Below are 24,714 nucleotides of genomic sequence, written 5' to 3'. Positions count from 1 at the left end.
GTGAACCGTTTAGAGCAGTACCTGGGAGAGAGTAGCGATCAGTAAACGTGGGCTGTTATTGTTCTCATGGTAAATATGATCTGTTATAAATGATACAAATCATTATAACATATAACATGGTGCGTGATACAATATAATATGTTGATACGTAGTTTGTCATTTATTATAAACTGAGGAGAAGGCAGAAATGAGGGAGGGGAAGCCGGTAGCATGCAAGAGGAAGAGCTACTCAGCAGCCAACACCCCCACCAAAAACTAAAATCGGGGCAGGCAGGTCCGTATAGACCTACCCTGTAGCAGGTACTGGTCAACGCTGGCATTGAAACATGGGTCAAGGAGAAGAGCTGATACATTCAAAATGCACCCCTCAAGCCGGTTTCTTCCCTCCTGTGTGGTCGAGAGCCCTGTGTTTCCATCCCGTTGCTTCCCGGCCGCAAGTGTAGATGTGCTCCGCCGATGAAATGGGCCGTTCTCCTTACTGGGAGGCGGGGGGAGCTAGCATGTGCGCGTAGCGGCATGGGGTCGTTTCTCTGTCCCCAGGTGTTTCCTCAAGCTCGGGGAGTGGCAGCTGAACCTGCAGGGCATCAACGAGAGCACCATCCCCAAGGTGCTGCAGTACTACAGCGCAGCCACGGAGCACGACCGCAGCTGGTACAAGGTAGCCCCACCCCACCCCCCGGGGGGACCCCGCCCCTCCCAGCCTTGCTGGTTCCCATCTGGGCTGGGGATTCACCTGTTCGAACACCAGGAGCCAGTTTGTCAGAGCCCCCATACGGGCTTCACTGTACAAGAAGATAGATAGAGTCTTATTGGAGAAACACTTTATCACGCTGTTATTCTGCGTGCGGCATGGGGGAATGCTGTTGTCTTCTAGACGCTAAGCTGAATGTTTGCCCACGAGCATCTGGACGCACGGTTAATCTCTGGAACTTTATCTTCCCTTGGGTCATCTGTTCCTACCCGGCTTCTTCCTGATTTCCATCCCTGCCTGCTCCGCCTCTAAGAAATTCACTTTCTCTGTTTTTATTGGAAAGCTCTGGGTAACATCCTGTTATGGCATAGGGAACTTTTCAGGAAGATAAACAGAATTAGGAAATGTATCAAAGATGTGGTTGAGTGGGAGAGGAGGGGTTTGGGGGAGAGCACGTAGCCTTAGTTTTTAGGTCTTCCCTGAGGGACCTACCTCCCGGTAATAGCTGCTTGGTACACCAGACGCTATTGATTTCTTTCCAGCATTTCCTTAACTTGCTAATACTTTGTGCATTAACCCCTCTGAGATCAAAACATATATCTGAAGACACAGAACAGTACAGTAAAAATTGTACCCTGATTGAAGCATGCTTCATTCTGATCGGAAAAATCCCTGTTTCGTGGCGGCAGCAATAATTACTCTATCTAGGTCAGCCCCAGTTCTAGGCTGGAAAAATAGACCGGATAAACTCTGGATTAGCTAGAACCTTACCAGCTGGAAGTGTCTCCTAACCAGGTTACTTTCCTTCCCTCACATTCTAGAAAATAAACAAATCACAAGGGGAAAAAAATTGGTTCCAGGAATTTCAGGCTTTCCTTTATATGGGTCCTTTTGGGTTTATGCTGTCTTACTATAATGGTGCGGTCTTGTGTGTGTGCAGAGACTGTTTCCGTCTTGCTCACTCTGTCTCCTGGTTCCACGCCTGGCACAGAGTGGGTAAAACAGAGCTACTGAATAAATGAAAGTGTGAGGACACAGGCTGGGTCAGTGCAGAATCGTGACTCATCAAATAAAGGTCGGTTATGATCGACCTACTCTGCGTAGGTAAAAAAATGGACTCATTTATGTTAAAGAAAGATTTTAGCAAAGGATGCAAAGGAATTTCCCGATTATCCAGAAAGTATATCCCTTGCAGGATTTAGTTCTCCCATCACTGCAAACTCGCGAGGCCCCAGATCAGGGTGTGCCTCGTGCAGACACGAGGCGGTGCTGCACCACAGGTCACCGCAGCTCTAAACCACAGAGCGTGGGTGGTTCCTCCTTTACCAAAATAAGCACCAAAGACTTCTCCCAGCAAACAGTCGGTGGACATTGGTTTTCTGACAGGCCACACACGAGCCAGGTGGGAGAGCTGGGCAGATGAGCGGCATTTCCCCCATGGCGTGTTCCTCTTGATGTGCTCCCTTTCCCACTGACCTGGGACCTGGTTAAGACTTTCACCATCACGCCCCTACACGTGTGCTCTCGTAAATGATGGAATCTTTAAAACCTAGAATGAAACGGGACCTCCTTGGCCTGATACGTTAGCCCGTCCACAATCTGACCCCGCCCTTTGCTAACGTTCCGCCTACTGCTGTCCGTCACCGACTAGGCGCCGGTCGGATCTGTTTGTTTCTTATGAACTGCCCTGTGCTGGCCACCCTGCATCCTCGTCCCTGAGCTCCCCAGGCTGGGAGGTCCCTGTTGTTGTCCTCTTGTCCCTGCTTTGCCCATCGAGGGCTGCTCTTCAGCCCCTAGCCCAGAAACCTGCCTCCACGAAGCCTTCCCCGACCCTGGCCGGCCTGTTGTCTGCCTCTCATCGCTCCCTCACGTTTGCCTGTCCTCGGGTTGCTGGGCGCCCACCAGACCAGGAGGCCCCTGAGACAAGGACCTGGCTCGCTGCTCTTCGGACTCTCCTCCCCTCCCCCCCAACCCCCCGCGGCCCTCACCACGGTCCTGCCACAGTAATGAAGGAATCAGGCTGAATCTGGTAAAAGGCCCACTCCTGAGTGTTTTTGGTGAAGTTTTATTCTGCTGGCCACTGAAAAGGAAGGGCAGGCCCAGCGCCCTGCCTCAGCTTTGGCCTCACACTCCGCTAAGGCCTTGGCGCTCAGGCCTCCTCCTCCTTGGCTCTCACCCCACGCAGGCCTGGCACGCGTGGGCAGTGATGAACTTTGAAGCCGTGCTGCACTACAAGCATCAGAACCAAGCCCGTGACGAGAAGAAGAAGCTGCGGCATGCCAGCGGGGCCAACATCACCAGCACGACCACCGCCGCCACCACCGCGGCCACGGCCACCGCCACCGCCACCAGCACCGAGGGCAGCAACAGTGAGAGCGAGGCCGAGAGCACCGAGAACAGCCCCACCCCGTCTCCTCTGCAGAAGAAGGTCACTGAGGTACTGTCTCTTCCTCCCCCAGCGAGGGCTGAGCCTGGCACCGGGTGCTCCGAGGAGTGGGGGTTGGCGGCACACGGAGGGTCCCGGGTTTTGCTCTGAAGGGAGAGGAAGCTGGGTGGTGTGGCTTATTTGCCAGCCGGCAGTGTTCGAGCCCGTGTTTGTGTTGGAGGCCCTGCCTTAGCCCCCAAGCCGGAGACTGAGTTTCTAGTCATCCTTCCCACGAGAATGAGCTCATCCCCTTAAAGCCTGCACCTGGCCGTGTGGGTGGCCGCGCGGGTGGCCGTGCACATCTGCAGGTCCGCTTGAGGACAGGCCGGCGGGATCCATCCTCTGCTTTTTCCTCTCCGCCCACCGCCCCGTCCCACCTCCTCCCGTCTGGCTGTCCTTTCAGAGTGCATGGGGGCAGCTGGCAGGCCCAGAGAGCGGCGTGTTCCTTCTCAGCCCGCTCTCCCTGCCACCCCTGTTTAAGAACCCACCATTAGTCCGAGGTGATAGCGACTGTGACACAGTCGGCATTTCCTGAGTGCTTGCTGTGAGCCAGTACTCATCGAGAGGCTTCTCCTGCACTAACTAATTTAACCTCATAACCTCTTTGAGTCAGGTACTGTTCGTGTGCTGTGAGGCCCCTTTTACGGAAGAGAAACTAAACCAAGAGCGTCCATTAACATGCGTGTGTTCCAACAGGATTTGTCCAAAACCCTCCTGATGTACACCGTCCCTGCCGTCCAGGGCTTCTTCCGTTCCATCTCCTTGTCACGAGGCAACAACCTCCAGGACACACTGAGGTATCAGAGCGGGCAGGGCCCCTGATGGGCCGTGTGCACAGCAGGACACGGAATTACTCGGAACGTCCTCCTTCCCCACCCTGATGAGCATGTCCAAGAAGAAGGCTGACCGGCCTCCACCTGCCCACGCCGGGGAGGAGGCGTGGCCTGAGAAGGCTGCGCGCGCACTCCGGCAGGGAGGGAGACGCAGAGCTGTTTGTGGCCGCAGTGCTGAAAGCCCCCCAGCTTTTTTTTTTTTTTTTTTTTTAAGATTTTATTTGTTTAAAAAAAAAAGATTTTATTTGTTTGAGAGATAGAGAGAAGGCATGGGGGAGAGGCAGAGGGAGAAGCAGGCTCCCCACTGAGCAGGGAGCCCAACATGGGGTTGATGTCAGGATCCTGAGATCATGACCTGAGCCAAAGCCAGATGCTTAACTGACTGAGCGACCCAGGTGCCTCGCCTCAGCTTCGAGACGCCACTTAGAGTGGCCGAGACAAATGGCCCAGACCGGCCAGTCCAGAGGCTGTGGGTGACAGGGGCACCTGAGTCCTGCATTTACGCTGTTGCCGCTGGGCTCCAGGTGACTTTCTGTGTGTGCGAAGATAATCCATAGGTTGTCCTGGGCTCCTCCGTTAGATCTCTGAGCTTAGATGATGCTGAGCCCTCTACATTATCTGGAATAAAATAAGCATTTACTTGGGATGCCCCTCCTGGTGTTGACCCAAGTATTCCACTTGATATTAGCCAAAAGGGCAAGAAGAGATTGACCCAAGTATTAATAACCATCACCAACCACACACCCTTCCCGGGTGGTCCCCGAGACCAGACACTGTAGAACCACTGATTTGAGGCCCTGCCAATTATTCTTTTTTTTTTTTTAAAGAGTTACTTATTTTAGAGAGAGAAAGTATGAATGAGGGGAGAGAGGGAATGCTCAAGCAGACCCCCACTGAGCGCAGAGCCCGATGTGGGGCCTGATCCCAGGACCCTGAGATCATGACCTGAGCCGAAATCAAGAGTCGGGCACAACTGACTGAGCCACCCAGGCGCCCCTTTGCCCATTATTCTTTTCTCAAGAGTCTTAAAGATTACAAAAATAAAAAAACAAAAACTGGGAAACTCGATTTTCTGTGATTTTCTTATTTGTCTTTTCCAGAGTCCTCACCTTATGGTTTGACTATGGTCACTGGCCAGATGTAAATGAAGCCTTAGTGGAGGGGGTGAAAGCAATCCAGATCGACACTTGGTTACAGGTAAGGCGGGCTCAGGTCTCCCTCCTGCTCTGTCTCCTCCTGGGATCATGCGGTGATCAGTGACAGCAGTAAAGGATGGGGGATGGGTCCCAAGGTCGACACTCCATATTGTCTTTAGTTTCTCCCAGAGAACTGAAGGGAGTGAACTCTTTCAGAGTTCCACAGCATCTGCCACAGCAGGTTTCGAGAGCTGGTCACTGCCCAGAATAACAAGTAGTTGTTTCTGCCCCTCACGCGCTGTGCACCGTGTCTCTCTGAATCCAGGTCATACCGCAGCTCATCGCGAGAATCGATACGCCCAGGCCCTTGGTGGGCCGCCTCATTCACCAGCTTCTCACAGACATTGGCCGGTACCACCCCCAGGTACGTGGGCCCCCGGGCAGTTCCTCCTTGAACCGTGGACCTTTCGATCTGGATCCCGGCCTTTCCTAAAGCTGCTGTAGGGGCATAAGGCAGGAACTGGGAGCCAGGCATCCCCTCTGTCCGGCTGGCAGGCCCAGGCCCAGGGGCCTTCCTGAAGGGCCTTCTTCCCCTCATCTGAGTGATGGACTCGAATCAGTGTCAGCAGCGTCCTCTCCGTCTCTCACATCTTCCGGAAAGTCCGAGTTTGTGAGTGTTCCCTCCGTGTCTGCCGCAGGCCCTCATCTACCCCCTGACCGTGGCCTCTAAGTCCACCACGACGGCCCGCCACAACGCAGCCAACAAGATCCTGAAGAACATGTGCGAGCACAGTAACACCCTGGTCCAGCAGGCCATGATGGTGAGTCCGGCCCGCGCCGGTGCTGCCGGCAGGACGACCTGCGGTCTCTCCCTTTCAGTCAGCCTTTCAGTCAGTCAGCTCATCCTCGCTGCCTCTCGCTTGCCCCCTTTGGTCCAGGTGAGCGAGGAGCTCATCCGCGTGGCCATCCTCTGGCACGAGATGTGGCACGAAGGCCTGGAAGAGGCCTCCCGTTTGTACTTCGGGGAGAGGAACGTGAAGGGCATGTTCGAGGTGCTGGAGCCCCTGCACGCCATGATGGAGCGAGGCCCCCAGACTCTGAAGGAGACATCTTTTAATCAGGTACGGCGTGACATGACCCAAAGCCTTTACCCAGACCCCTTTCCCTCTGGCCTTCCTCCTGACGTGACTAGAACATATTCTGACGGAGGCCACGGGATATAGAAATACCAGCAATTTGATTGTCATGAACTTCTAAGAACTCAGGAGAACTGGAAACCATGAGATCCTTGCTGAGCTCATCTTGCCTCGCCTGCCTTTGCCCAGAAGCCGTCCCAGGACGGGGCCTCCCCACTGCCCTGCTGAGCCCTGTGAAGGGCCACAGCCGTCCAGCCGTCACGTGCGGCTGAGCAGTTGTGCCATCTGCTTGGGGCTTCAGCACGGGGCATAGTCCACACCTGACGGCTCACAGACGTGCCCTGCTTCCCCGTCCAGGCATATGGTCGAGACCTAATGGAGGCGCAAGAGTGGTGCAGGAAGTACATGAAATCCGGGAACGTCAAGGACCTCACCCAAGCCTGGGATCTCTATTATCACGTGTTCAGACGGATCTCTAAGCAGCTGCCCCAGGTAGGATCTTTGGGCTCTAGCGGCGTTCACCATCATCATCCCTTAGGTTTTCCTTTTTGTGAACGTTCTGACGCTAACTCTAAAGCCTCTGGTTTTACTTTTATTTGCAAATTCTAGGACAAGTCATTGCCGTTAGCAATCTATTAAAAAAATACCCAAATTACATGTAAGCCCTTCCCCGGCGGCAGCCAGCTGACCCCTGTGGCACTTGTTCACAGCTCACCTCTCTAGAGCTGCAGTATGTGTCCCCCAAACTTCTGATGTGCCGGGACCTCGAACTGGCCGTGCCCGGAACGTACGACCCCAACCAGCCGATCATTCGCATTCAGTCCATCGCGCCGTCCCTGCAGGTCATCACCTCCAAGCAGAGGCCCCGGAAGCTGACGCTCATGGGTAAGGACGCCTGCGCTCCTGCCTCCTGCGGCCCCCCCAATCCTGGCCGAACCCCTCCCCTTTTCTGAGGTCTCCGCTCCCCGTTCACACCACTCCTCTTCCCATGCGGCCTCTCTCCCTGGCTCATGGAGAGAGAAACAGAGCACAAGCAGGTTCCCCGTCACATCGCCCCCAGGACTCCTCGTCTGTTCACACTGTTGCGGTGCTCGCAGGAGGCCTGAGCGCCCTGCAGAGCAGGCGGAGGGAGCCACAGAGGTGTGCGGCGTGGGCATGGGGGGAGGCAGGTGGCTGCAGGGGACTGACAGGGCCAACAGAGGGGCATCTGGGGGCGGGTGTGGTAGGTGACCAGCAGGGCCGAAGAAAGGGCTCCTGAGCTCTCGAATGTTCTCCTTCACCATCATGGTCTCTCTCCGTGGGAAATGACTATGTAAAAGGAACAAACTGACGTGGAAATGAGTTCTCACAGTGAGCTCTGTGGCCTACCTGGGGTGGCTACGGGAGGCCCGGATGCTCTGACGGCCCCCTAAGGGTTCTCACTTTCAGTACAGCTCATGCTTTTTAATGCAGTAGTTACTCACCAGCCCAGTTCGTCGTGGTTCCCAGGAGATCATCTCTCCGTGGGCTGGCGTCTCCTGATACTCAAACCATGGGTCAGTCAGGCTCTCCACAGTATTTCATGAGAGACTTGAATGAAGGACCTGTTTCCTTCTGTGAGCAGAGTCAAGAGAGCCAACAGTGAGAAGCTATGACTCACCCCACCCTCCAGACCCGAGAGGGCAAGGAGCCCATTGAGAACACATAACCTAGAAAGAGAGGCCATCCACCACTGGAGCTGTAGCCCAGGGGGAGGAACACTGGAAACTTCTAGAACTGGAGCCTGGACCATTGTCAGGAGCAAACCCTTTGGCCTCTCCCTCTTCCCACCCTCTGATTTCCCTCCTGCCAGTGCCCCCATTGGCCAAGCCCAACTGGGAGCTGAGGTGATACAGTTCCCAGGAGTCAGGCTTCATGGGCCCAATCCAGACAGCAGGGCGGAGAGTGGTTGTGGGGGAGCACGCAGAACGACCATCCCTGCGGAATCGGTCCTGATCTCCAAAGACAGCTGTTTTTAATTTTATTTATTTTTAATTTGACCAGCATTTCATTGGGGGACGATCAAAAGCGGTGCCATTCTTTTCAGGAGTTCTAGGGTACTCTATGTTTGTGTGCAAGTGGGGCTGGGTAGGGTACACGTAGGAGCTTGGGGATACAGGGCTGGTCTGTGCTAACAGCTCCCACCATTCCCACAGGCAGCAACGGGCATGAGTTTGTTTTCCTCCTGAAGGGCCACGAAGACCTGCGGCAGGACGAACGAGTGATGCAGCTCTTCGGCCTGGTCAACACCCTTCTGGCCAACGACCCGACGTCTCTTCGCAAGAACCTCAGGTAGTCAGGACGCGGTGGTGGGGGCTGGGGGGAGTAGTGGCACGGCGGCGACATGACGGGTCATCTGGGCTTTCCTTACATCCCTCCCATGTGGTCGTGTCCCTCCACGAAAGCAGTTCTAGACATAGCATACCTGGCAGGAAGTCGTCAGTATCCAAGGCGTTGAACACAGCAAAGAGCTGTCTCTACGCTTGCATGCTTTGAAGGGAAACACCTGTAACAACCACCAGAGGGTCCAGAATGGAACAGCCCGTGGCCATTAGACTAGAGACGCTGCACGGCCTGTGTGTTTACCATGCCCGGCCGCCCCGCTCTCTTCCCCATTCCATTAAGAACGTGGATATTAAGTTGGAGGGGTGGGCGTGGGGGGCGTTCAGCCTGCTCCCCTGTGTTGTGCGGGGGTCGGAGGCTGACTCTGCTTACGTCCGATAACCAACCCTGCCTTCCGGGGGCGCCAGCATCCAGAGATACGCCGTCATCCCCTTATCCACCAACTCGGGCCTCATCGGCTGGGTCCCGCACTGCGACACGCTGCACGCCCTCATCCGGGACTACAGAGAGAAGAAGAAGATCCTCCTCAACATCGAGCATCGCATCATGTTGCGGGTACGTGGTGAGGCCTTCACGGCCTTGACGTCACTCGCCAGTCAGGAACTCTGCAGAGCTGCTCTTCTCGTCCTTCTGTGTGTGTGCGGAAAGTCCGTGTCACCGGAAAATCTGGTTGGGAGACAAAGCGAGTCCTAACGCAGATTACCTCTAAGGAACAGGACCGTAGAGCCCAGAAATCAGGTGTCCAGCCTTCTAGGTGAGACAGGATGGTATTGTTGATCAGGGGATCAGCTGATGGGGACGGGACACGGGCCACCCAGGGAGATGATGGCAGTAGAGGCGCAAGTAGTAAGAGATCCGGCACCCAAAACTGCGATGCCTCCCGCGCTCTCCTTTGCGCCAGCAGACTTAAGCTCAGGTGGGACCTGACATCTCACCCTTGAGCCCTGGCGTTCCCAAGGTCACCCGGTTCTATTGGCCACACCCTCCCCACCCCCACCCCGCACTGTTCTTATCTCCTTTGGGCTGGTGTGGTGAGATCAGAACCCAGCTCTGCCCGGGCCCAGAGCCTGATGTCCCCCTGGATTGAAGCTACCAGTCCAGGGCCGCTCGCAGAGCGCTTGTGTCCCCATGCAGATGGCTCCGGACTACGATCACCTGACACTGATGCAGAAGGTGGAGGTGTTCGAGCACGCCGTCAACAACACCGCCGGCGACGACCTGGCCAAGCTGCTGTGGCTCAAAAGCCCCAGCTCCGAGGTACGAGCCGGGCTCCTCGCACCGGCGCTGCTTTCTGGTCTGTTCACCTGCACCCGGTGGACTCGTCTTCGGGGCGACCAGCTGTGCACTGTGCACCGTCTTTTGTTACTGAGATTACCTGGGCGAGCCGTGCCGTTCAGCGGATACGGATTTAGTAATTTTGTGTTTCTCCCATTTCTTGCGATAGCATTTGAGCTGTGTTTATAAGAAGGATATTAACCCTATTTCGTATGTCAGAAATTTCCTGCTTATTTGGTTTTTTAATTTTTGTTCTGGTATGTTCCTTGGTTTGGGATTTTTGTTTTGTTTTTGATGTGTAGACACTTTTAAAAGTTGGAAGTTACCGGATTTTTATCCTTTTTTTTGAAGTTTCTACCTTCAGCTTTATATTGGAAAGGCCCTCTCTGCCTCAAGATTGTGTATCTTTTCTACATTCATTTACTTGTACTGATTATAAAACTTGTTTTTCCATTTAAATCCTCAACCCAATTCGGAATTTAAGATTAAAGATTCAGATTTTACTTTTTTGAGATGATTAGCCAACACCACAGTATTTACTAAATGATCCTTCCTTTTCCTACTGTTTGAGAAAGTCCATTTTTATTATACAAAAAGCTATTCTCTGCCATTGGATTTCTTTCTGGGGCTTCTGTTTTATTTCATTGATCTCTCTAAAACCTATTTCTCTTCAAGTACCATACTATTAATACAACTGTGGTTTTTTGTTTTGTTTTGTTTAAGATTTTATTTATTTATTTGACAGACAGAGATCACAAGTAGGCAGAGAGGCAGGCAGAGAGAGAGAGGGAGGCAGGCTCTTTGCTGAGCAGAGAGCCCGATGCGGGGCTCAATCAGGACCCTGGGATCATGACCTGAGCTGAAGGCAGAAGCTTTAACCCACTGAGTCACCCAGGCACCCCTGTTAATACAACTGTTAATGAAAAGTCTCTCCTCATTGACTATTTAAATTTTTTCTTCTTCCAGATAAATTTTGGGGTTGTTTTGTCACAGTCCCCACCAAAAAGAGCTACTGAATTTTCAGCAGAATTACATTAAATGTTTCAGATAATTTAGGGAGTTATTACATTTTTACCGTCTTAAATGGACATTTTTATTTATCCGGTTCTTCACGTTCCTACACAAAGGTTAACTTTTTTTTACTCATCTGTGTTCTGTACCTCTCTAAGGTTATTACAAGCATAGTTGACTGCCATTACAATTATGATTGAGATCTTTATTCCATTTCACGTTATTAACTGGTTACTGATGGGCCATAAGGAAACAGCTGATTGCAGTGCAATTCTGTTGAAGCTAGTTAGCTCCTAGAGCCGCGGGTCATGTGCGCTCCTGTGTTCCAGGTGTGGTTTGACCGGAGAACCAACTACACCCGCTCCTTAGCGGTCATGTCCATGGTCGGGTATATTTTGGGCCTGGGAGATAGGTGAGTAAGTTGATTTTGGTTTTGTAGTGTTTTTCTACAAGGTACCTTTCTTAAATAGTTTCCTTTTGTTTTCCAGTCAGATTTATGACCATTTGGTAAATAATTGTATTTTGTAACTTTGGATCTTCTTTGCGGTATCAACCTTAGTCCCTTTTTATTATCCATGCAGCAGAACAGCCCAGCAAACTAAAGAGAGGAAAAACCTCAGTTCTAGGGCACCACCTTCTTTACAGGCTGGCTTAATATGTTAAAAACCATACACAGGGGGGCGCCTGGGTGGCTCAGTGGGTTAAAGCCTCTGCCTTTGGCTCGGGTCATGATCCCAGGGTCCTGGGTTTGAGCCCCACATCGGGCTCTTTGCTCAGCGGTGAGCCTGCTTCCCACCCCACCCTACCCCCGCCTGCTCTCTGCCTACTCGTGATCTCTGTCAAATAAATAAATAAAATCTTAAAAAAAAAAAAAACATACACAGGGACACCTGGTTGGTTCGGTCACTAGAGCGTGTGATTCTTGATCTCTCGGGTTTGTGAGTTCAAGCCCCGCATTGGGTGTAGAACTTACTAAAAAAAAATTTTTTTTGATAGATTTTACTGATCCCGTAAACACTTATAAGTCACCACTGTGCTGAGATAAATATTTCTGTAATTGAAACCAACCAGAGTAGGTCCCTCTGATATTTCTTTTTTTTTTTTTAAGATTTTATTTATTTATTTGACAGAGAGAGATCACAAGTAGGCAGAGAGAGAGAGGAGGAAGCAGGCTCCCTGCTGAGCAGAGAGCCCGATGTGGGACTCGATCCCAGGATCCTGAGATCATGACCTGAGCCAAAGGCAGCGGCTTAACCCACTGAGCCACCCAGGCGCCCCCCGTCTGATATTTCTGAATAATAAATTTTATCCACGTGCACTGACTGAAAAAGTAGTTAAGGAATATTCAGAAATTGACTCTCTAGAAGTCTTTGAAAAACTAGTTCCTTGTGGTCTACTCTCTCCTGGAATCACATCTCATGCAAATATTTGAGAATAAAAATAATTTTCTCCCACGGAAATAATAAATTCTTGTTTTTAAAAAAGAGCCAGGAGAATTCCTAGTGACAAAAGCCAGACAACCCTTCCTAGATGGGCATGGGGGCCCAGGAGATGGGACCACGTGCTGGGTGCTGAGGGGTGAAGATAGAGCCTCGTCACTCTGAGACACCAGCGCTGCCACACAGGATCCATCTTGTGACCACAGATGTCAGGAACGCAACTGTGATGCACACTGATCTCTCCCTGTTGCAGACCTAGAACAGGGATCAGCAAGCTTTCTCTGTAAAGGGCCAGATAAGAAATAATTTAGCCAATCAGAAAAAGACAGTTATCATATGATCTCATGATATATGGAATTTGAAAAACAAGGCAGAGGATCATGAGGGAAGAGTGGAAAAAATGAAACTGGATTAAACCAGAGAGGGAGACAAACCATAAGAGACTCTTAATCTTAGGAAACAAAGCGAGGGTTGCAGGAGGAGGGCTGATGGGTGCTGTGAATTGTGTAAGACTGATGATTCACAGACCTGTACCCCTGGGAGAAACAATATATCATATGTTAATTAAAAAAATTAACGAAAGGTTAATAAGCTTTGGCTCCATCCCCAAAAAGAAATAACTTGGGCTTTGCTGGCCATACGATACCTCACAGCTACTCGTGTCTGCCTGTGACACAAAAGTGGCCTGCGACATTACATGACAAATCGGCGGGGCCATGTCCAGAAACACTGTGTTTCCAGAGGCAGGTGGGGGCTGGCTCTGGCCTGTGGGCGGGGCCTGGACTGTCCCATCCTTGTTGATTGATCGGCCAGTGCCGCTCTAGTGACCCTTGGTGCTCCCCTGTTTCTCAGACACCCGTCCAACCTGATGCTGGACCGGCTGAGTGGGAAGATCCTGCACATCGACTTCGGGGACTGCTTTGAGGTGACTGCGTGTTCCAGAACACCTGGTCAGGCTTACCTTGCCAGATGACCCCCTCTCACCCTCTGACCCAGGCAAATTTAAGTGCAAAATGCATCACCCTGGATCCCTGCCTCTCCTAGCAAAGCCGCAGAAAGTCAAACTAAGACGTGAAGTCCGTGCTGGTTGGTACTTGCCGTAGTCAGACTCTAACCCTTTTCGAGGCAAGGGCCACTGCGCACGCGCCTCTGAGTGGTGGAATCTTCGTCCCTGAATTGGCCTGCCGGGCAGGGGCCTGTTGTAATGCACACTTGTCCTTTTTCTTTGTTCCCTCTATCCCTGTGTGTGTGTGTGTATGTGTGTGTTTAGTTATCTTTTAAATCCCTGTGACAAGTCCCCTCACTAAACTAAAACTCCTTCATTTCTCTGTCCTCATTGAAATCAATGCAAAGAAAAGCTACCTGCCTTTGCCTGGCTTTATCTAAAGAACATGATCTAGCCTGGAAAAATATTAATTAATTAAATAAAATATAAAACTAAAGGAAAACAAAAACAATCTAGCCACTGAACCTGGTTTTTCTCTTCTATGTCCCCATAGGTTGCTATGACCAGGGAGAAATTCCCAGAGAAGATTCCGTTTAGACTAACGAGAATGCTGACCAATGCTATGGAGGTGAGTGGGTCTTGGGAACAAGCTGCTTTGGAATGGGGCCAACACAGGCCCAGCACTGCACATGGGCTGGCTTGTTCGGTCTTATCAGTTCCCCAGAACACCTGCCTTGGTTCTGTGGATGTTTTCTGGTTATTTTCCATCGTGTTACAAATGATCGACCTTTGAGAGTCTCACCATGCTTCACGTCAGACCCTGTGTCGTATGAATCACAGGCCTGACCTGATCCCTTGCTCTGAACACGTTCCCAGTGTGATACACCAGTAGCAACTTGTGTCTGCTTCCTCATTGTGGGTGATAGACCCTCTCAACTAGCTTCGGGTCCTGAAGCCATCGGGGCAGGGCCGGGGCCGTTGACTTCCGTGACAAGTGGCTCTGGTGCTGCAGGTCACCGGTCTGGATGGCAACTACAGGATCACGTGTCACACGGTGATGGAAGTGCTTCGGGAACACAAGGACAGTGTCATGGCCGTGCTGGAGGCCTTTGTCTATGACCCCTTGCTCAACTGGAGGCTGATGGACAGTGAGTATCAGCAAGTGCCACGGAGCGGGAGCCCGTCCCCTCGGATCTGGGAGTAGGTGACATGTTACATGTCACCAGCCTTGCCCCCTGCGGGCATGGAGCCTGAGCTGGGCTACTGGGCTGTTGCATTGTGTTTTCACAGAGCTGATCCAGTGGCTGGAAATGAATTTCAAGTATGATTTCTTATTAACTAGAACAGAAAACGCCAACCACTAATTTAAATATTAATTATAATACTTTCAGGATAAGCGCTGGTGATTTTTGTTTGTTTGGACTTCATGCAGAGTAGCAAGCTGGACTCTTGTGATCTGGGGCAGCAGCATCTCCGTCTCCCCTTTGCTGCTCCTCCTCAGAAGAGGTGACCGGCCCAGGGGTCTCACCCGCCGCCCATGTCCCGCTGTCACCTTCTGTTATCTGGTCCACAGTGTCTAAATTCAGACACAGCGACACAGAATCCTCAGTCCCACAGGATTGCACACCCATGCTAACACCCGCTGAGTCCCGAGTCATCCATCCTGGGCCCTCTCCTGGGGGCTTTAGCTTTTAGTAAAATTGCATCTTGATGGTGGTAAGAAAATATCATGTCAACCAAGTTTCTCTCAAGTCAAAGTTTGAAACCCTTTTTATCCTCTCTCTGTTTCTTTCCCTAGCAAATACCAAAGGCAACAAGCGGTCCCGAACGAGGACGGATTCCTACTCTGCTGGCCAGTCAGTAGGTGAGTCCCTCCCCCGGGAGACTGCAGCTTCTGTCCGCTTTTGTCCAGAGTGTGTCTTGAACAGGGCGAGCTTTGTGATTGCTGTGAGGAAGCATGGCAGAGGTGGTGACACGCCAGGAAGCGGGTTTTCTAGAGGCTCTGACCAGGGGCACAGTCCTGCAGTGATTCCCTCCCTGCTAAAATAGCATCAAAACAGTTAACTTCAGAAAGTTGGTCTAGAAGTATTTACTGAGCATAATTTTTTTTTCAGTTCCATGCCTCTCACGACAGAGTGGGTACCTAAGGCCCAGAAATTTTGATCAAACTATCTGAGCTTAATCTATAAAAACAATTAGGGATGCCTGAGTGGCTCAGTCAGTTAAACATCTACCTTTAGCTCAGGTCACGATCCTGGGGTCCTGGGATTGAGTCCCGCATCAGGCTCCTTGCTTAGTGGGGAGCCTGCTTCACCCTCTGCCTGCTGCTCCCCCGCTTGTGCTCTCTCTCTGACAAAGAAATAAATAAAATCTTTAAAACAAAAATTTAAAAACCACAATTAAAAGCATATCTGAATATTAACCAGTATTTAGTATGCCCTATAGTGGTTTCTGGACTGGGATAATTATTAACTGTATCACATGGTCCTAGAGCATTGTTAATAGCTCAGAAATAGGAGGACGGGGCACCTGAGTGGCTCAGTCGGTTAAGCATCTGCCTTCGGTTCAGGTCATGATCCCAGGGTCCTGGGATCAAGCCCCACATCGGGCTCCCTTCTCAGTGGAGAGCCTGCTTCTCCCTCTCCCTCTGCCTGCTGCACTGCCTACTTGTGCTCTCCATCTCTCTGTCAAATAAATAAATAAAATCTTAAAAAAAAAAAAAAAAAAAAAAAGGACAGAAGCAGAATTCACACTGCTGGCGGAGGGGCAGGGAAGCCACAGGAAACACTGTCCAAGAGTGGGTCCACAGAACAGGGTCCCAGGAAGATAATGCCCCTCCAAGAGCCAGAACACAGTTTGTGAATGGAACCTCTCAAAGGTCTTAGAGTAAAGCTGTTTAACTTTATTTCACACACTCCCCTCACCCCCCTCCCTGGCCCTCTCCTTTTTCCCTCATAACATCGAACAACACCCAACGTAGTTCACACTTTGAAAATAAAAAAGTAAATATTCTCTGCAGACATTTATGGAACATGTGCAACTAGCTGCTTAGCTGAGCCAAGTAATGTTTAAGGATAAACATTATAACAAATAATGTTAAAAGAATGTGACCTACAGAGATTACCGTGGAGAAGCATCAGAATGACATTATAGAATCAACCAAACTGTATGGCCTAGGAACTAATACGAGAACAGTCAAGTCCACTGTGTGATCCAGCAGGTGCGTTCAGAGGAGAGCCCGTGAAGCTGAGAGAAAGGAGGTACCGCTCTGAACAGCGGTCGTTTAGGGAGCTCCTGGGTCAGGGGGACTTAAGCTGGCCTTACTGGGTACGTGGATGGGAAGGAAGAGGGTGTTCTGGGCAGGCAGTTGAGGTCCTGTCTGGGAACAGGTATGGACTCTGGCATGGACATCATGACAACATTTACGAACGATGCCTGAATTCCTCATGGTGTCTGGGGTGCCTTCTGTGGGTGACCGGTCTCACCCAAAGTATATGAGACTTAACGGGTTTCATTCCCAGGGTCCACCTCAGTAGTACGCTATGGAGCGGACTCTTGTCTGCTGTCTGGGGCATGCCGAGAGGAACGGGGACAGCTGGTTCTGGTGACCCCAGATGGTGGTAGACCTGGCTAGTCTTCTGTGGCTTAAATGTTAAGTTCCAAGTGATCATTCATAAAAGTATTACCAGCCCTGGCTTCATTTTGAAGGCCCGGGGTGTACAAGGACAATGTGTAGATAACTTCATACTTCTGCTTCTAGACTCTTCTCTCCTGAAGGCCACAGCCAGTGGAGGGTGACTATAAGCCCGAGGTCTTTCTCTGCCCAGAAAGGATGTATAAATTCCTCTGAAGAATAGCACTTTGGGGGACGCCTGGGTGGCTCAGTTGGTTAAGCAGCTGCCTTCGGCTCAGGTCATGATCCCGGCATCCTGGGATCGAGTCCCACATCGGGCTCCTTGCTCCACGGGGAGCCTGCCTCTCCCTCTGCCTCTGCCTGCCACTCTGTCTGCCTGTGCTCGCTCTCGCTCTCTCTCTCTCTGACTAAATAAATTAAAAAAAAAAAAAATCTTAAAAGAATAGCACTTCGGTCATAAGTGTGGCCTCCTGGAAGGTGGTGCTCTCTATGTTATCATCAGTCGTTGTTCCAGCAAGTTCTGCCAGGGATTCCGTCGCACTCCTGTGCTCTGTGTCAGAACGTTTTATAAATGTCGTTTAAAAGGTCACACTTTGGAGATGCAAAGCCTTTTAAACACACAGTGACCATCCTTCCTATCCTTTCCCCTGAGAGGTCGCAGGGTGCACGTCCAGGGACTATGGCTTGTGAGCGAGTAGAGCTAATGCTTGCGACAGTGGCTTCTTGGTGCTGGAATTTTCTGCCAATCAATTTTTTTTCTTCCTAGAAATTTTGGACGGTGTGGAACTTGGGGAGCCCGCCCATAAGAAAACGGGGACCACAGTGCCAGAATCTATCCATTCTTTCAGTAAGTCCGATCTCTGAGGAATCACAGCCATGACTAGCTCATTAAGAACACAGCAGCCGCGCTGCACCGAGAGGGGTCGGTAAGATAAAGCAGCAAACCCACCTTTGAGCAGACAAGGGTCTGTGAATTTCTCATTCTCTTCTGAAGACATAGGCGCAGAGGAAGAGCTACTCAGCACTTACAGAAGCGCGTATTTGCGAACAGCGGGAGCATCTGTTCAATCTGTTGTGACCATCCAGTCTCACTGTTCTTTCTCCCTTTGTGTATTTCAGTCGGAGACGGTTTGGTGAAACCCGAGGCCCTAAATAAGAAAGCTATACAGATTATAAACAGGGTTCGAGACAAGCTCACTGGTGAGTGAGTACATGTGTTTACTTAAAAGGAACATAACATCTTGATTTTTCTCCCCTAGAGTGGGAAGTCAGCCCCTTCCCAGCTGCGCCTAAACTTTGACTCTGCAGCTAACTGGAGGGTCTCTGAGTCTGTCGGCTGGAGATGCTCTCTGATTCTCTAATGACCATTAAACTCATTTCAAGTGATGTTAATCTCCTTATGCCAGACAGGGCTGATAAAGTTCATTGGGGTCCTAAGTCAGCCAAATTCAGGCAGGTTTTTCTCATCATCATGGCTTGATACTGGAGCAAACCTGACCACTGTGATTCTCTGCCTTCCTGCACTCCCGGGCTATTCCCGGAGAGTGTAGAAGGAGAGAACTGCATACTTCTGAAAACGAGACACGTCCTGTAGACCAGATGGTATGACGGGAGGTGGCAGCCAAGGGGGCCGAAGACCCTGTGTGCCACCTGGGCCTCTCTATCTGTTCATCTGGAAGAAGGTCTTTCTCAGAATGTGGTGAGACGTGGGATGCCAGTCCTCAGCATTTGGGCCTGGCACAGAAGTATTGAAGTCAAATTGTATTTATTTGTTGAACACCTAGATGCGCTAGATGCTGAAGAAACTGCTGGTAAGAGCCGACAGACTGCCTGCCCCCTTGGGGCAGGGTCGGCATCGACAGGGGCAGTATTAGGTGCAAGAAAGGGCTTGGGCTGTGATGCCAGTCACAAGGGAATTTAAGTGCCGGAGTTCCAGGAAAGCTTCCCTGGGAAACGAAGGAGAACATAATTAGAGGCAGAGTGTTCCAGGTAAAGGAATCAGCACACGCAAGGGCCCTGTGGTGGGAGCGAATCTGGCAAGAAAGACGGTCTGAATGCAGAGGAGTCTGCCTGCCTCAGAGAGCGAGATGGGAGAAGCACAGAAGCAGAGTGCCCACGCTCGGAGTGGGCTGGTGGGATCGTACAGGGCCTTTTACTTCCATCCTCCGTCCTAAGGGCAATGGGAAGACCCTGAGGTCTTGAAGTGGGGGACGGGGAGGCGGGAGGGGCCCAGTGGGTTTGCACTGGGGAATCCTCCCTGCACTGGCCAGGGCGGCTGTGTGGAGGGAGGGAGCTGCTGCCACATTTGTGGCTGGACAGTTGACTAGACGAGGAAGGTGGCGTCCAGGTCTTCTGAAGGTAAAATCCAAAGGATGGCTGAGGAGGCGCGAGGGACGGCAGGCGCCGAGGACGGCTCCGAGTCACTGGCAGCCTCCTGAGCGCCTGGCAGCCAGACCCGAGGGGTTGAAGAGAGTGAGAAGGGAGCGAGGCAGAGGAGCTGAGTTCCACACTTGTGCGTGGGGAAGGGGGTGGGGGCTGGCTCCAGCAGGGGTAGCACGTGAGAGCCTTTTATTACTTCCTGGGCGAGGAGAACGAATTTACAAACGTTTGAAGACAGGCCCGGCAGGGGTGGGGGGCTGGGGGGGTGGGTAGGTGACTGTGCGAAGAGGCTGGGATCAGAGCGCAGGTGAACTTAGCCTTCAGGGGAGGAGGGACAGCTCCCAGGTCGCAGCAGCACCGGAGAGGGAGCTCCTGTGGAACAGATCCAGTGCATCGAGCACTGCCTGACACATCGGGGTCCAGAGCGATGAGCTCGGTGAATGATGAGCTTGGAAAGTAGGAGACGAGCGGTGTGCTGACAGCGAGAAGCCAGCAGGACGGCTTGGACATGTGGGGCCAAGGGAAGAGGGGAAATGGCCCTTGTGCCAAAGAGGCTTCATCAGCCGGCCGCGAGTGCCCGTTCTGGGCTGAGCTGATGGGTTTGTGGCGGAAGCGGGCTTCCTGTGGGAGGAAAGGCCCAACAATGGAGGTTCTAGGACTGAAACTGAGCCCGGTTTCTCATCTACTTGCCTGATGATGGCAGTAGATGAAGGAATCTGTACCAACCAGCCGCTGGATCTTCGCCACTGCGGGACTCGGCCGACTGCAGGCCTTTCCCCTCTTTGAACCAAGTCACTGTTAGGAGGAGGCTCGTGTGTGTGCACGTCACGTGTCAGCCTTCATCCTTGGGGACAATTAAAACTGAGCAGTGCTGTGCAGTCAGGCCAGCCGACCCGGGGGCAAGGACGGAGTGGAAAACCAGATGCAGAAGGACTGTGTGTGTTTCTCCTGTCCTAGGTCGAGACTTCTCTCATGACGAAACCCTGGATGTCCCAACACAGGTGGAACTGCTCATCAAACAGGCAACGTCCCACGAAAACCTCTGTCAGTGCTACATCGGCTGGTGAGTGCCTGTGCGCGAGGCGTGGATACACACGCAGGGCCCTGTCCCGTGCCCCAGTCCTGGCATGGCAGGAAGGACCTGGGGAGTTATCCAGAAAAGGGGATCATAGTGTCAGATCTCGTAAAATGTTTGTATCCACTGTGTGCACTCACCGTTCTATAAAGGCAGGAACTTGAGAAACTTGGGCTCCTATTTAGGAAATAGCACCAAATTAAATTAAAATTACTTTAAGAATGGTAGGTGAGTCCCTCTTTTTTGAGGGGAGGAGTGGGGTTCTTTTTGGACTTTGGCTGTCAATTCCAAGATAAAGGGAAGGACCAAGGAGAAGAAGCCAGAGCACCGACAGAGAGAGGAGAGGCAAAGACAAATTTAGGATCTGGGATTGTCACCTCAAGGACCACTCCGGGGTCTGCTTTGATTAATTGCCTGAGGCACACTTGAAGGTAGAAACTTGAGAAGGAGGGTGATGGGGAAGTGTCCTTCTGGGGCCTCAGCAGGCATCAGCCCTTGACTGGAAATGATGAGTGTGTCTGACACAATTAGTTGTGGGAGATCTCAGGAATGCCCTGGGGGTTGTCAGACCTCCATTTTCAGTATGTCCGTGTAAAGCTTTTGAAAAAGGCCAAATTATTAAAATATTCCTTTTCTCTCTGTCATCTTAGGTGTCCTTTCTGGTAACACGAGGCCTAGACATGCCCACAGCGTTTCTCTTGAGGCTTTTGTACTTGGGTATATGCTTCCACTTAACTGAAACCACGGTCAGAGAGCTTGACTTCATTAAATACTTTGAAATGTAACTGAAATGTACTACTGTATATTAAACGTTGGTTTGAACCAACTGTCTAGCTGCTGTTGAAGAACACGTTGTCAGAAACATAAGGCTTGGTTTGGTTACCAGGACAGTCAACACGGTAAAAATACACAAATCAAGCCATTGACTGGGGGAACAGAAAACCCATGACTTAGAAATACGGGTTTTGACTTAACTCACAAGAGAACTCATCATAAGCGTTGCTGATAGAAGAATGGCGCAGTGGTTCCTCTCAACAAGGATACAGCCAACTCTGCACAGTCAAGAAGCCTCAGGCCGTGGAGGACACGTGTTAGGAACCAGAAGAAACTGACTCGGCCACTTCCACCCATCCATTACCTCACTGGTCCGCAGACAGCATCATTTGTAAGATGGACCAAAATGGGTGGAAAGTGTCTGTCTGCTGCCTCACCCATGATGCTGTGACTTACACACTGCAATCCAAGACCCGAATGCTGGGAGGGCAGTTGCTTCTGATGGCTGGGTGGCCTTCGCGGAGCAGGTGCACAGAGACCACGGTGCAGCAGGGCAGGGTGCAGCAGGGCAGGCCGCAGCAGCCTTCCCCGGTGCGGTCCTGAGATGTTTTCAGTGAAGTCCGAACGCTCTGTGTTTAGAGCAAGGGCTTGGAAACAAATGCGGTCCTGTAGGTGCCGACCACAGAGAGGGAAGGTCTGGGACCTGTGGGAGTTCTGAGCAAAAGAAATATTAAACTAAATGCACAAAGTATCCAGTGTAGCCATTCTAGACACCATGTTGTATCTGAATAATTTTTGTGCCAATAAATGACATCAGAATTTTAAAAAACATGTATGGCTGTTTTTTATTCATGAGTACGAACTTCTAAAGGAAGCGGGTGTCCTTCAGCAGCCATCATTCACTAAGCAGGTGGTTCGAGGGACCACGCAAGACACAGAAGCTACCTGACGTGGTCCCCTTCCCCGTGTTCACAGACCGGACACAGCGGGGCCGCCATCGCGTGGGAGTGGGCTGGTAACTCCCCCAAGCCAAGTGGGGAGAAGAGCTACATGGAGGGTGTGAGCCTCAGCGGGAGGCAGGAATTCCACTGGCCGAGCCAGGAAATCCTCGGGGAAAGGGGACATTTGCCATGGGTGTTAAAGGACGAGCGGGACTTTATCAGATGAGGCACATGAAGACATTCAGCAGGAAGTCGGTCTGAAAGCACAATATCCTGCAGGAATGGCAAGTATGAGCTTGAACTCTATTCGATTGCAAGTCTTAGACCATTTCTGATATGTAAAACGAAGCTACACACAGTTGGACCTCAGAGTTCAGTGTAGTTGGCCGAGTGGTCAATGGAGAGCAAAGGGAAAGACAGCTGCTACAAGAGGGCCTGATGGTAGAGTGCGGGGCCAGCCTGTGACCTGCCTCGGCTCAACAGCAAGGAGTTTGAGCCTGATGCATGGACAACGGAGAACCATGTAAAGTTCTAAAACAGAAGTAGAAGCCGAGTAGTATTTTTAAAACAGATAATCAGTGTCAAACAGGTAAAGAGGCGCTGTAAGACCTAGGACAGAGGCCGACAGTAATGGGGAGGAGAGGACGCCAGATGGAGCTGACAAGTGCCAAGCAGAGACCCCTCCACAGACAGCGTGCCGATGGAGTGCTTTCAAAGATCAACATTTTCGGGGCGCCTGGGTGGCTCAGTGGGTTACAGCCTCTGCCTTCGGCTGAGGTCATGATCCCAGCGTCCTGGGATTGAGCCCCGCATCGGGCGCTCTGCTCAGTGGGGAGCCTGCTTCCTCCTCTCTCTGTCTGCTTCTCTGCCTACTTGTGATCTTTGCCAAATAAATAAATAAAATCTTAAAAAAAAAAAAAAACCAGCATTTTCAGTTCAAGTAAATTTTCTATTTCTAAATTTCTGTGGGCCACAGCTACCCAGTGAGAGATACTGAATCATAAAAGCTATTTAAAAATTTGCATTAGGAAGAGCACGCACATCGGAAGGCCAGGAACCCTGTCTCGCATGACGCTGTACCCCCCAAATCTGCCAGAGACCCAGACCACAGTGCTGCCCCATAGACATTTATTGGAGGACTCCTCTATTAAAACCAAAGATGAGTTTAAATGTCAATAGTAATACTGGGAAGTTTGAACCCTCATAGTTAGTCTCATACCTTTCTACAATCCTAAACCATGCATCAACTCTTTTGCTCTGGAAAATATGCTCACCATAACTTTTTTGGTTCTATATGAAATAACTGTCAACAACCAGTGATGTTACCATTCACGAAAAGATGAAGTGTATGGGAATGAATGGGCTCCGGAAAATGGTGGCCATCCATGAGAAAGACACACTCCTTAGGAGTCTTTGGTATTAAGATCTTTAGTCAATCCAACGGATTTCAAGTTACAGCTAGACAAAACCTGCCAACTTTGTTGAGGTGAATTACCAAAGGTAGATGAGCTAATGGAAGCTTTAAGGACAATCTCATTAACCATCAATCCAGGGTGGTTTCATGTAACCCTGTGAGAAGGGAGGGATGTGGCAAAGAATGACTTTTGGGGTCTTTGTACACATTGGTACAGTTCCTTTTTTTAATTTTATTCAAATTCAATTAACATATAGTCTCTTGTTAGTTACAGGGTAGAGTCCAGTGTTTCATCAGTTGTATATAACATGAGCAGTGCCCATTACATCTCGTGCCCTCCTTAATGCCCATCACCCAGTTACGCCATCTCCCACCCTCCACTACTCCAGCAACCCTCAGTTTGTTTCCTATGGTCTCGTGGTTTGTCTCCCTCTCTAATTTGTCTTGTTTTATTTATTCTCCCTTCCCCTATGCTCCTCTGTTTTGTTTCTTAAATTCCATGCAGATGTTGGCAAGGATGTGGAGAAAAGGGAACCCTCTTACTCTGCTGATGGGGATGCCAGATTGTACAACCACTCTGGAAAACAGTATGGAGGCTCCTCAAAAGTTAAAAAGTAGAGCTACCCTATGGCCCAGCAATTGTACTACTAGGTATTTACCCCAAAGACACAAATGTAGTGATCCAAAGGGGCACGTGCACCCCAATGTTTACAGCAGCAGTGTCTGCAATAGCCAAACTATGGAAAGAGCCATTCAATCAACAGATGAATGGACAAAGAAGATGTGGTGTATATATACAATGGAATATTACTCAGCCATCAAAAAATGATATCTTGGGGTGCCTGGGTGGCTCAGTGGGTTAAAGCCTCTGCCTTTGGCTCAGGTCATGATCCGAGGGTCCTGGGATCGAGCCCCACATCCAGCAGGGAGCCTGCTTCCCCCTCTCTCTCTGCCTGCCTCTCTCCCTACTTGTGATCTCTCTCTCTGTCAAATAAATAAAATCTTAAAAGTAAAATTTTTTTAAAAAATGAAATCTTGTCATTTACAATGAGGTGGATGGAACTAGAGGGTATTATGCTAAGGGGTATAAATCAATCAGAGAAAGATAATTATATGGTATTGTTCTATAGGTTAGGCCTTAAAATTCTTGGAGGCATGTAAAGTAGTTTGAAAGAAATAAGGCTGTGGTGTCCAATTACCTAATTTCAAATCTCAACTCCATCTCATACTCTCCGGGTGACTTT

General features: G+C 50.7%; 1 protein-coding gene across 1 annotated transcript in view; it reads left to right on the top strand.

The window, feature by feature from the left end:
- The window catches only part of MTOR (mechanistic target of rapamycin kinase), a gene marked incomplete at its 5' end in the record, with an annotated part of 84,102 nt that extends 62,158 nt beyond the window's left edge, over positions 1 to 21,944 (top strand). The window contains 21 exons of the mRNA XM_082686706.1: positions 541 to 658; positions 2,877 to 3,128; positions 3,813 to 3,913; positions 5,050 to 5,146; positions 5,411 to 5,509; positions 5,784 to 5,906; positions 6,024 to 6,206; positions 6,579 to 6,713; positions 6,932 to 7,106; positions 8,396 to 8,531; positions 8,990 to 9,137; positions 9,717 to 9,839; positions 11,198 to 11,280; positions 13,160 to 13,232; positions 13,807 to 13,881; positions 14,266 to 14,401; positions 15,052 to 15,117; positions 17,654 to 17,734; positions 18,007 to 18,087; positions 20,224 to 20,329; positions 20,992 to 21,944. Coding sequence (XP_082542832.1) covers positions 541 to 658; positions 2,877 to 3,128; positions 3,813 to 3,913; positions 5,050 to 5,146; positions 5,411 to 5,509; positions 5,784 to 5,906; positions 6,024 to 6,206; positions 6,579 to 6,713; positions 6,932 to 7,106; positions 8,396 to 8,531; positions 8,990 to 9,137; positions 9,717 to 9,839; positions 11,198 to 11,280; positions 13,160 to 13,232; positions 13,807 to 13,881; positions 14,266 to 14,401; positions 15,052 to 15,117; positions 17,654 to 17,734; positions 18,007 to 18,087; positions 20,224 to 20,329; positions 20,992 to 21,007 — 2,407 coding nt within the window. The remainder of the gene's footprint in view (positions 1 to 540; positions 659 to 2,876; positions 3,129 to 3,812; positions 3,914 to 5,049; positions 5,147 to 5,410; positions 5,510 to 5,783; positions 5,907 to 6,023; positions 6,207 to 6,578; positions 6,714 to 6,931; positions 7,107 to 8,395; positions 8,532 to 8,989; positions 9,138 to 9,716; positions 9,840 to 11,197; positions 11,281 to 13,159; positions 13,233 to 13,806; positions 13,882 to 14,265; positions 14,402 to 15,051; positions 15,118 to 17,653; positions 17,735 to 18,006; positions 18,088 to 20,223; positions 20,330 to 20,991) is intronic.
- Between the last annotated feature and the right edge of the window lie 2,770 nt (positions 21,945 to 24,714).

The sequence above is a fragment of the Mustela nivalis genome (assembly GCF_964662115.1).
Source record: "Mustela nivalis genome assembly, chromosome: 10".
NCBI classification, from domain to species: domain Eukaryota; kingdom Metazoa; phylum Chordata; class Mammalia; order Carnivora; family Mustelidae; genus Mustela; species Mustela nivalis.
The sequence above is the reverse complement of the archived record's forward strand: the minus strand, read 5'-3'. Positions and strand labels throughout refer to the sequence as shown.